Source organism: Mixophyes fleayi, chromosome 3 (genome assembly GCF_038048845.1).
Source record: "Mixophyes fleayi isolate aMixFle1 chromosome 3, aMixFle1.hap1, whole genome shotgun sequence".
NCBI classification, from domain to species: Eukaryota; Metazoa; Chordata; class Amphibia; order Anura; family Limnodynastidae; genus Mixophyes; species Mixophyes fleayi.
In genome coordinates this window covers 158356530-158369465 of record NC_134404.1, presented here as the reverse complement: position 1 = coordinate 158369465, position 12936 = coordinate 158356530, and the positions used below count along the sequence as shown (strand labels likewise).

General features: G+C 40.2%; 1 protein-coding gene across 8 annotated transcripts in view; it reads right to left on the bottom strand.

Moving 5' to 3' along the window:
• Positions 1-12936, bottom strand: part of MYO6 (myosin VI) — a 205516-nt gene that overhangs the window by 110460 nt on the left and 82120 nt on the right. For all 8 annotated transcript variants that reach the window (XM_075202655.1, XM_075202656.1, XM_075202657.1 and 5 more), the window contains exon 10: positions 8172-8252. In XM_075202655.1, coding sequence (XP_075058756.1) covers positions 8172-8252 — 81 coding nt within the window. The remainder of the gene's footprint in view (positions 1-8171; positions 8253-12936) is intronic.

Here is a 12936-nt window from a genome sequence, read left to right as displayed (position 1 = left end):
ATATCACTTGGATAGAATTCTTGAGTGATCAATTAAAATAAAATGGGTTCAAACAAGTCCATCTTTGCTGCCAAGCCAAAAAAACCTATTCACTTCCTAGGGTGCCTGCAATAGCATAGTGCAGAAGTGATAAAAAAAAAAACAGCATTCACTTCCATCTACAAGCTATGTAACCAAAAACAATCAATGAATGCGTCAATGAGCTTTGAATGTCAGCATTATTCAGAGGTAAACATGGACAATGTTGACGCACCAAATAAAGCCACAAAGGTCAAGGACGCATGCGAATTAATAGGAGGAGCAATGCACAACAGCTACTAGTTTGACTGATGTGTCTCTTGTTTATAAGAAAAGGGATCAGGTGTAAGGAAAAAAAGCAAAACATTAATTATCAGCTATGTATGTTTAGAACACAAGTGAAAAACACACAAAGATGTCAACATCTTGGAAACTGTAAACACATGTGCCAAGGCCCTGCTGATAGGAAAAACGAACTGCACTGTTCAATCAAAACAACAGAGTTCCAGCAGTGTATCTCCTACACACAATAATTACATTGTAACTGTTTCACTCCTAGACCAGATTGACTGGAAATTGGTTACACTTACAGCGGAATCCAGTGCAACCCACTGTATTTACAAGTAACAGTCTAAGAGTGTATGCAGAGGTAGCTATTATGATTCTTCAATAACCACATCTATGTTTTAGCACCACTTATATCTAGTTCTTGGTAGTTTTAGAATAATTAAAAGGATAAAGCAAGATATTTTGACATTTCATGAGCTTTGCTTGAAAGAAAAACAAAACAAATGGTGTCTGTTTATTGAGATAATATTATATACAGTGGCCGTATTGGAAATTTAGAAGTGGCGATATAATGTAAGTTAATGAAATCCGATAGAAGTGCTGGTGTGTGTGTGTGTGTGTATATATATATATATATATATATATATATATATATATATATATATATATATATATATATATATATACACACATATACACACACACATACACATATCTGCACACACATAGACAGATGGAGCGCATTCGAAAATGTCGAGAAATGGTGTGATGATACACCCTACAAACTGGAATAAGTGTTCGATCGTTCTACATGCCACATCATTTTTTTATGTGTACTTGGTCCTTTGTGTTTACAAAAGGGCACTGACAAAACTGACAACAGTTACTCAATTTCTTTGTCTGTCACACATAAAAATTCAGGGTGGATCTCAGGTTGAAAAATGGCTCCATCAGTGCCGGACTGGGGCATGAAGGGCCCACCGGGGGACTGCAACGCTAGGGGCCCACCAGAGGGGGTGTGGCCAGCCATCATAGAGGTGTGATCAGACACTAGAGGGAGGGAGTGGTCAGCCCATGAAGGACAGCTAGCACCATAGTGTAATATGTAAAGAATGCAGTGTGTGTATAAAGAGTACACAATGTTGACCTGTCCCTTAGATTAGGCAGAACAGTCACCCAAAATCAGGATTGTCCCACTAGACCAGGCTTGGCTAACCTGTGGCACTCCCGGTGTTGTGAAACTACAAGCCCCAGCATGCTTTGCCAATATATAGCAGCTTATTGCTGGAAGGGTATGCTGGGACTTGTAGTTTCACAACATCTGGAGTGCCACAGGTTAGTCAAGCCTGCACTAGACTCAGAACATTTGACAGACTGTCCTACCTGTTCTTGTCACTTTTACCACCTGTGACTGCTGGTTTCTTTAGTTGTGGCTTGTCTGGATCCTGGAATGTTGAGGGCCCTATTTGGAAAAAATAATGGGTATATTTAGAAACGCCAACCATTCCTGCCATTAAATCAACAGCACCCACATTTAATAATTAGGCCTCTCTCCAGCCTCAACATTAAAGTAATAGTGCTCACATTTGATAAATAGATCTATTTCCCTCCAACCAACCCCAACATTAAATTAATAGCATTCCCATTTAATAAATAAACCTATTACCCTCCCTCCAAACAGCCCCAGCAAGAAATTAATAGCATTTATGTTTAATACATCCATTTCCCACGACCATTCCCTGCATTAAATAATTAATATTCACATTTTATAGATAGCCCTCCTCCCCACACTCAGCCCCACATTCAATTATAGATCCAAACCACCTCAGCATTAAATTAAAGGTCCAATCACCCCCTCCCTATAGTGTTCTCTGTGCAGCCCCCCCACTATAGTATAGCATAGGCAGCCCCCCCACTATAGTTTAGCATAGTTAGCCCCCCTATAGTTTAGTATAGATAGGCGGCCCCCTTATGCCACATAGTAGTGCCCCAAAGCAACGTTATGCCACACAGTAGTGCCCCCAAATAACGTTATGCCTCACAGTAGTGCCCCCAAATAACGTTATGCCTCACAGTAGTGCCCCCAAATAACGTTATGCCTCACAGTAGTGCCCACAAACAATGTTGTGCCCCAATGTTATGCCACACAGTAATACCCAAAATTCACATATGCCATTCTATAGTGTCCCCAATTGATATTATGCCCACAGTAGTGCCCCCCAAATCACATATTCCATATGCAATAGTGCCCCCAATTCACGTATGCCATGCAATAGTGCTCTCAATTCACACACACATATATATATATATATATATATATATATATATATATATTTATATATATATATATATATTAGTGATGGGTAGTTCACGAATGATTAGTTCAAATGAACTAAATCATTTAGTTCACAGCTCTGGCAAAGATTAGTTCACCAGGAACTAAAACAAGTGGGAGGAGTTAGAGATAAAGCCCAGCAGCCTCACTCACTGTCTCATTCACACTGGCTCTTTTGTTTCTATTTAGCGCTCTCATTTAATACTCATGAGTCAGTACCTCTAAACTACCAAAGGTTGCACTGCTGTGCTCAGACATTGTGTGAGACTCTGGAGCTGATCACTGACTGAGTCACGAGTCATTCTCCTCGCTCCGGAGTTCAATAGTTCATTTCACTCAGTGACTCATACAAGTCTCCGAATCTTTCCACTCTCCGAATCTTTCCACTCTCCGAATCTTTCCACTCTCCGAATCTTTTCAATCATTTAGATCATTTAGCTCATGAGTCACAGGATACATTCCCTTCCCTGTCAGCACTGCACTGCACTGCTGAGTGCTGCATGCTATATACTGTAGTTCTGTTTACTGCACCATATATACAGGGGAGATGTATTAAACCTTCAAGAGAGATAAATTGGAAGCGTTGCCCATAGCAACTAATCAGTTTCTGTCATTTTATAGACTCTGCTAGATAAATGACAGAAGCTGATTAGTCATAGTTGCCAACATTATGTTGGTTACGTCTGGGAATTCCTGGAGCGGGGTATAGGTGCAGGGGGTGGGGCTTCATGAATTGTGCCATTTTGGCCCCGCCCCCAGTGACGTGATGCCCATTTGGGGTCTTTTTACAGCTGTAAAAATTCCCCCCTAAGGTTTGATACATTTCCCCTATATCCTGATTGCACTGATCTCAATTTTAAAAGCAAAAAAAGTGACACTTTATAATACTCTGAATTTGGGTCTTTTTCATTTGCATATTATGGAAATAAAAAATAATAATGAAAATGTAATTAACTTTGCAGAGCTCAACATGTCACTAGTGTTTGTATAAGTGATTGCCCTTTTTAAAATATTAAAAATGATCTGATATATTAAACTTATCTGATCATTTTAACAGGGCTATAACTCATCTAATGAGATGTAGTATATATGCCTACAGTATGTGTAATAGACTAGATCTATGTCTCCAATCACTTCTCTCAGCAGTGTTCCAGAGCCAGTGATCTAACTAAACTAACTGAGCTTAATGAACTAAATGAACTACTGAGTGAAATGAACTAGAGTGAAATGAGTGAAATGAACTACTGAGTGAAATGAGTCAAATGAGTGAAATGAGTGAAATGAACTACTGAGTGAAATGAACTAATCTTTTGTGTGAACTAGATCAGAATGAACTAATCTTCAAAATGAACTAGATTTCCCATCACTAATATATATATATATAGTGGTCGCACAAACAATATAAACAAGTGGTTTAAAAAGTCTACTCACCCATATGTTGATTGCTGCAGCCTCTCTTCTTCTCCCTTCAGCGGCGGCAGGAACATCATCACAGGGGGAGGAGGCGGGTCACATATTCGCAGCTGCGCAGCCTGCGTTTGTATTTGAAAGATGACTGGCTGTCACTGACAGCCAGTCATCTGCAGCAGCGGGGACGGCGAAGAGGACTGCGGGCACCCTGGATGACGACAACGGGCCTCCAGCTAAGCCCCGCCCACTACTAAAAGGGGGTGTGGCCGTAAGGTAGCCGGGCCTACCGGTGGTTTTACCGGTAGCCCGCTGGGCCAGTCCGACACTGGGCTCCATGAGCGGAGCAAAGCAGGTCATTATTTCATATGTTTTAGTAGGATTGGATTTTCATTGTGTAAAATTATAGTTTTGGTGCCCATACATAGTCCAATAGTTGGTTAGTTTAATTTAAGAAAAAACCATACTGACCAACCGAATCACAATCTGTAGGTCATTTTCAAGCAAACTGGTGTGAACACTGCACAGTGAGGAAGTCAGGAATGACTGTCCTGCCAGATCAAACTCTAAGCAAGTTCCATTGGATATTACTTGGGCAATGATCACATAGGTCTACAAACTTTCAAGCGGTCTCTGAAAACCCACCTCTTCAGACAAGTTTATAATATTTCTCAACCACTCTCTTAACCTCACTACATTACCCTATTACCACCTGTTACACAATTTCACACAAGACAACTAATCCCTGACCAACATTGTTGTGTGACAGGATCATTTAGCTTATGGGGGGAATTCAAAGTACCACAGCACTAAAACTATTACCATTATTACGATAATAGTGCGCGTAATTACCGTTACTATAGTAGATCTGATGCCGGCTTTTTGCTTGCAGCTCCTTGAGCTGCGAACAGGAAGCCGGGTTAATATTACCGTAATAACGGTAATATTTATAATGCGGCGGTACTTCGGGGGTAATTGAATTCCTCCCCATGAGTCACTTTTACCTTTGCAGTTTGGCTGGACTGAAATGCAAAATGTAGACTTAACCTCATGTATCAAACTCCCATTGTCACATAGAGTGTAAGCTTCTCAACTCTTTGTCTGTTTTACCCAGTTTGTTTATTCGTTTACTGTGTTTGTCCCCAATTGTAAAGCGCCACGGAATATGTCGGTGCTATATAAATAAATGATGATGATGATGATGATAGGTGTATGTGTATTCACTGAATGATCTATGTGCAAATGCCCCTTGTTGTCTTTCAACAAATTACCAATTTGGCACAGTACAGATATGACCACATTTCACACAAATTTGAAACATCTTAAATTATGTTTTCTGCCCTTTGCTCAAATAAACCTTCGGAAGCATAGCATTCAATCAAGGTATGTACCCGAAGCCTATGTGCATAGAAATTGTAGTACCATTGATCTAATCCAATCTCCTATGACAAGGACATAATCTTATAATTATAGTTATACATAATGACAATATAACAAATTGGATTACGAATTTTGTTTCCTAAAGAGATTAAGGGGCCGATTCAATTCCCTGCATTGTTCTTCAGAACACGGTTGCGCATAATTACTATTACTACGATAATTTCTCAGCTGATGTTTGCTCGCAGCTCTATGAGCTATGAGTAAAAATCAATGGAGATTTTCTTACAATTTAGAACAACGCGGGAAATTGAATCTGCCCCTAATTCTTCTATGCATTTTGATCAATAAAGTAACCTACAATTGAGGTTCTCGGCTAAAAAAGCACTGCATCCTCTACCACCAGCACATAATATTCTACAATATAAGATATTATACACTACAGTCATGGCCAAAAGTTTTGAGAATGAAACCAGTATTTGTTTTCACAAAGTGCGCTGCTTCAGTGTTTTTAGACCTTTTTGGTAGATGTTGCTATGGTATACTGAAGGTAAATTACAAGCATTTCGTAAGTATCAAAGGCTTTTATTGACAATTACATTAAGTTTATGTAAGGAGTCAATATTTGCAGTATTGAACCTTCTTTTTGAAGACCTCTGCAATTCGCCCTGGTATGCTGCCAATCAACTTTCATACTGACTGATGGCCGCCCATTCTTGCCTAACCAATGCTAGGAGTTTGTCAGAATCTGTGGGTTTTTGTTTGTCCAACTGCCTTTTGAGGAATGACCACAAGTTTACAATGGGATTAAGGTTTGGGGAGTTTCCTGGCCAAAATTTGGATGTTTTGATCCCCGAGCCACTTAGTTATCACTTTTGCCTTAGGGCAAGGTGCTCCATCTTGCTGGAAAAGGCATTGTTAGTCACCAAACTGTTCTTGGATTGTTGGGAGAAGTTGCTCTTGGAGGATGTTTTGGTACCATTCCTTATTCATGGCTGTATTCTTAGGCAAAATTGTGATTGTGCCCACTTCCTTGGCTAAGAGGTAACCCCACACATGAATGGTCTCAGGATGCTTTACTGTTGACATGACACAGGACTGATGGTAGCGCTTACCTTTCCTTCTCCGGAAAAGCGTTTTTCCATATGCCCCAAACCAGAGCCGTAACTTAGAATTCTAGCGCACTGGGCGAGAAAGACAAATTCCGCCCCCCTAACGCCCTCAATTTTAACCAAATTAACCTAAAATTTTCCTAAATCGCGACCCCCTTCAGCGTTGCACCCTGGGCGGTCGCCCCTGTCGCACAGCCCTAGTTACGGCCCTGCCCCAAACAATCTGAAAGGGGATTCATCAGAGAAAATGACTCTACCCCAGTCCTCAGCAGTCCGATCCCTGTACCTTTTGCAGAATTTCAGACTGTTCCTGATGTTTTTACTGTAGAGAAGTGGCTTCTTTGCTGGCCTTCTTGACACCAGCCCATCCTCCAAAAGTCTTTGCATCAGTGTGCGTGCAGATGCACTCACACCTGCATGCTGTCATTCCTGAGCAAGCTCTGCACTGGTGGTGCCCCGATCCCATAGCCAAATCAACTTTAGGACACGGTCCTGGCGCTTGCTGGACGTTCTTGGGTGCCCTGAAGCCTTCTTCACAACTATTGAACCTCTCTCCTTGAAGTTCTTGATGATCCGATAAATGGTTGATTTAGGTGCAATCTTACTAGCAGCAATATCCTTGCCTGTGAAGCCCTTTTTGTGCAAAGCAATGATGTCTGCACGTGTTTCCTTGCAGGCAACCATGGTTAACAGAGAAAGATGATTTTAAGCATTACCCTCCTTTTAAAGCTTCCAGTCTGTTTTTCTAACTCAATCAGCATGACAGAGTGATCTCCAGCCTTGCCCTGGTCAACATTCTCACCTGTGTTAATGAGAGAATCACTGACCTGATGTCAGCTGGTCCTTTTGTGGCAGGGCTGAAATGCAGTGAAAATGTTGTATTTTAGATAAAGTTCATTGTCATGGCAAAGAGGGGATTTGAAAAAAATTGCAATTCATCTAATCACTCTTCACGACATTCTGGTGTATATGCAAATTGCCATCATAAAAACTGAGGCAGCAAACAATGTGAATACCAAAACTTGTGTCATTCTCAAAACTTTTGGCCATGCCTGTAGATAGTGTGAGAGTTATGTGTTGTCTGAAAACAGAGATGTATGGAGGCAACACATAGGTCATAATTGCCAGAACATCTGTTGTGCAGTTTAAAAATCAGCTATGGTCCAATCATATACCAGGATTTGCACAGATGCGCCTAGATTTTTGCCAAAGTGCTTAAGTTTTCAATACGGCATCACTTGCAGAGGACTAAAAGTTTGCAAAGGCAGAGGGGAGAAGATGGGCGGAGTGAGGGCATTCCTTGTACAATAGGCATGCAACTTGATATGCACTGGGCAAATTGTTCAGGTGCCCCAGTACAAAACAAAGGCATTTTGAAGTGTGCATTGATTGAGCATCATACATGATAAAGTGTAATGTATTGTGTTACCCCAGGCAATTCATTTATCTTCAAATCTAGTGTAGATTTCTGAAAATTAAGGCTGATGTCTAAATACACCTCCCAGATACTGGCTATTCAAGTTTGAATAGATAAAGTCACTGCTGACCACCAATATGCACCTTATAACGGGAAACGTCATTATCAGACATTAAACACAGGTTATATGTTCAGGGATTAGTGTGCTTTCCCGTACCTCAGGACTCTTGCGGTTCTTTAGAATTTGTTTATCAGTGTCCTTTGAAGCAAAGTACCTTGTACAGCCACGGTTCAGATACTGTGGAAATACAGACAACCAATTATACACGTTATTATAAAATAAATGAAGTGATAAATATGTAACACTAAATATTATAACTATTATTATACGGTCATATATTGCATTTGAAAACAACTCGAGTGGTTGAGGTCAGTGTAAAGACATCAGAACCTAACAATAAAAACCATGATGGAGAATACATTTTATAGAGTCATCTGGAAAACAAATGTTATAGTATTGGAATATACTCACTGAAATGAGAGTACCACCACATGGGCATCAAGATTTACATGAACAATTAATGAAATGTCACTAAATTATATCAGAAATGTATAACAGTTAAAGAAAAACTGTTGGCATGAAACATTAACTACAGAAATGACAAAAGCGTAATATAAATTATAGCAACATATTGATGAAGTAATAGCTATATACATCATAGAGCATTATATTTGTAGTTTCAATATACCCTTTTAATATTTGTATTTATACGTGTTAAAGGCAAAGGTCAAATACTGATAATTTAGTACATAACTCCACAAGTGAGACATAGAGACTGGTAAAGAAAATTAGGCCTAAACTTCCAAGCACTGTACCCGTTCATCAATTTACTCAAAGTAAAGTTAACAAGGTTGATATATTTAGAGTTAATATAGGTTGAAAATAAAAAATATTTCTGTGCTATAAAAGATGTAGACACAGGAGGTCTGTGTCATGGAGACAGCACAGTTAGGAAGAGATGAATAGTTCTAGCATCACCATTTGGAATCTTATGTAATCAGACAGGTGCAACTTTTGTTCTTACAAAATACACAAATGTGTTGTGCTGCATTTTTATTGGTTATAATTTACATAATGCCATTTTTAACATAACTTTCAACAAAACAGCTTTAACTTAAATTAAAAATCAAGAAACTATTCTGCTGTGTTATACAGGGTAACATTTTCACAGATTCATAGTACTATGAATACAGGTTAGCAAGGTCACTTAAGAGACAGGAAATTGGTTTAAGGTTTAGCTAGTCATTAACAGCTATTCAAGATACATGCTGTCAGAAATAGGTCTAGTCTTTGATATGTCTTATAGCATGTACAACTAAAAACAGGTTCCATCCAGCATAATTTTGCAGAAATCAAAGTATTTAAATATTTAATTAAAAAAAAGTTGGTAATCAACACATTATGATGTACACCAAGCAAACAATAGAGCTTTAACTTCACATAGGGAGAATAGATTATACATTTATCACCAGGGACATCTACAGCTTTAGAAAGTTAAACATCTTATTCATAGGCTTGGCTACAATTTATCTTTTAAAGTAATTGCAGTTTCAATAGACTTGACATTTCTGTTTGCAGTCTCCAGCCCACCGAGAGGCCCAGTCAAATATGTTTCATTTCAATTTTAATCATTTAGAAGGATTTTTTTTCTCTTTTCATCAGACCACTCTGTAAGAGTAATGTTCTTGGACTGCTAGAACTAGACATCAGGCTTTATAAGCCTAGGTGATAAAACCTGACTGCTGTCTGGCTGAGTAATCAGCAGTAGTCAGCACCCATCAGCGGGAGAAGATTGTAAGGGTCATTTATTGAAACATTCTTAATTGCAAGCCCTACACGTACATCTGATCCGACTGGCTAGTGTGGTCTAAGCACAGACAACATGTGCTAGAACATGACAAGCTCCATATTGGCTCAAGCAATAACAGTCATAAATCAGGTAAAACATAATAGAGCAGTAGCCTAAGTAGAAACAAAATTAACTGTGTGGTCCAGATCAAGTGTGAGTCTAACACCATCTCTTTTTAATCTAATGGGGAATTTTTAGGTTTTGTTTTCCATGCTCAAGATGTCACAGGGGTCCATGCTCATTATGGGCATAAAAGAAATCTGCTATTTAACAGGTAACATAGCACCAACACCTGAGCGTTAAATGAAGATAAGACTGTGTACAATGAGTATGTCCAAAGTTGAAAAATTCCCTTTAATTCTAGCATTCCTGTTCTCAGAGCCCATCAGTGCACAGAAGGGTCCCGAAGGGAGGGACTCCGACCATATATGTAAGGTGAAACAATTGTGGCAGGGGATTTCTTTACAATTTCAAAAGGTGAAATAAGCATTTAAATTAAGCCTATATTATTTTCTGTCTAAATCCAAGGATTTAAAAGACAAAAAACAGAGTCATAAGACTTCTTTTAACATCATAGCTTATTAGCTTAACTTGCACTAAACTGTTCAAAGTTTGTTTTTGAGGACCAAGTGCTATGGCATATTTGTATGATTTCTACCATGTCACTATACACAATAAGCAATGCAAGAGTTAATTACAATGTTCTTAAGGTCCCATGTGTTTTTTTTCAAGAACAATTAATTGGTGTGTGTAGTGGGATAGTCGCCCTGGGCTCCCTCACATCATGTGGGCTCCCACAATGTGTCCCCACTTCCACCTCCTTCCCATCTTGTGTGCTGCACACTTAGGGATTTTACAGTAGTTCAGTACCGCTCCTTCCCATACTCAACTCTCATGCAAAGATGACTCCTATTCATTAAACTCTGAGGGCAAGGCTCTATTTACAGTGCAACTGTGCTCAGATCAGACAAGGCCAGTTGAAGCAGTCTGGGTGCCCAGGACAGCTTTTCCCCCTCAGGCACTGTGCACCCTTGTCCAGCTCAACGCTTCTTAATTTGTGCGTAACAAGTGGGGGGAATCAACATGGTTAGGCTGTGTTAGCCAGTGTTCTGGTGTTTAGGAAGTGTGGATTTGTTCTAAGTGTAATTTGTTACAAGTGTATATACAGATGTATATAGCATAGTAAGAGTTACACAAGCATTATTTTCTACAGCAGACAAGAGTGTAGTTTGCCAATGTCTTCATCCTGTTTTATCTACAGGTACATACTTTACACCATCCTTGTACCACCCATGTTTAAAAGGATCAGATGTGCTGTTTTCCTATTTAGATATATGATTTATATAGCATAGTAAGAGTTACAAAAGAGAGGTGAACAGGAGAGGAACATTTTACATGGAAATGCAACTATATGTGGACAACATTTAACAATCGAGAGTCCTGTTACCCTCCACCTCATGCACCTTCCTTGTGTATTGCCTGGACACTCTCTGCTGAATGGTTTCTCAACCTTGCTTCTTACAGCTGCAGTTTTATTGTGACTTGGTAGTTTCAGATCTGCTGCTGCTTGTGTTCCCACCTTCAAACCATACTTGCTGATTCACTAACCTTGATTCTCTATCTGGCTCCCTGGCGCCCAGTGATCATATACAGTCACCTCACTGCACCTTCCATTTTCCCTAATGTTATTTGGCTACAGTTATGTAGGCCCTCTCCACTCCTGACAAATGTCACTGTCAAATCGAACTGTGTTATACTTATCCATCCCTCATCTCTACTGTCCCAACTACTTTCCATTCCCCGTCTGATCCTATCACCACTTTTCTCTTCTGAAACCTCTGACTCCTCTCCATTTACTTTTTCCTTTATCACTTCTAACCTCTTGCAATCCTTCCTTTCGGTCATACATTCAGTTCTCTATTTCGAGCTTTAATTAATATTATGATTTGCTCCTCTCTCTGTTCACCTTGTTCAACCTTGCTATGTTCTCCCCTCTCCTCCCAGCCCCTCCTTCCTCCACTTTGTTTATTAGCTTTTTCCTCTCTTCCCTCCCATAATCTGACTCATTGCCTACCCCCTCATCTTTCCCTTGTTCCGATCCCCCCTCACCGCCTCTCCATTTCCCCTCACTGCTCTGCTCTCTGCTTTATTCTCTTTCTACCTATCCCCTCCACCTCTAAAAATATTTTCTCACATCACTTTTTCCTTCTCCTGCTTTTCCCTCTCCTATCCATACAACCCCCAAATTAGCCTCATCTCCACTTCTCTCCCAACTGCTGTTCCCCTTCCCCCTGTTGCCTGCCCGCCAATGCATCCCTTCCTAATTCTGTTTCTCGTCCAAATCCAACCCTCTCTCCAGGTTACGTCCATTGCTCAAAATCATACCCATCCTTGCAGTCCAGCAACCCAACCAACCTCATCCACAAATCTCCTCTTCCATCTCTTCCTCTATTCTGTGGTCTCTGGAACACCAACACAGTCTGTAACAAAATGACGTCTATCCATGATCTCTATCTCTAGATCCTTCATCCAGCTTGCCATCGCTGAAACTTGGTTATCCCCTGAGGACACTACTACTACTGTTGCGCTCTCTTTCAAAGGCATGTCCTTTTCCCATAGACCCAGACCTGGAGGCTGGCAAGGTGGTGCATTGGAATTCTTCTTGCCCCTGAACACTGCCCTCACTTTCTCCACATTAAGGGTACACTCCAGCCTCTTCAACCCACCCCACATACGTGCTGTTTTTATCTACCGTCTTCCTGCTGTAGTCTCTCAATTCCTTGATTACTTTTCCACCTTGAACTCTCCCTTTCTTTTCTATGATCTTCCCTCCCTCATCTTTGGGGACTTTAATATCCCTATGGACAATCATTCACAACCATCTGCTTATAAATTTCTCTCTCTCTGTCCTCCTCCCATGGTCTCTTCTCAATTGGTCTTTTGCTCACCAGCTACACTGTGCACCTGTCCTCCATTATCTTCGCACCTCTTTCAGCCACTCTAAACCGTTACTTATGGGCAAAGGTTTCAGCTGGTGCTGCATATACAACTTGTACCCCATTACCCATGCAG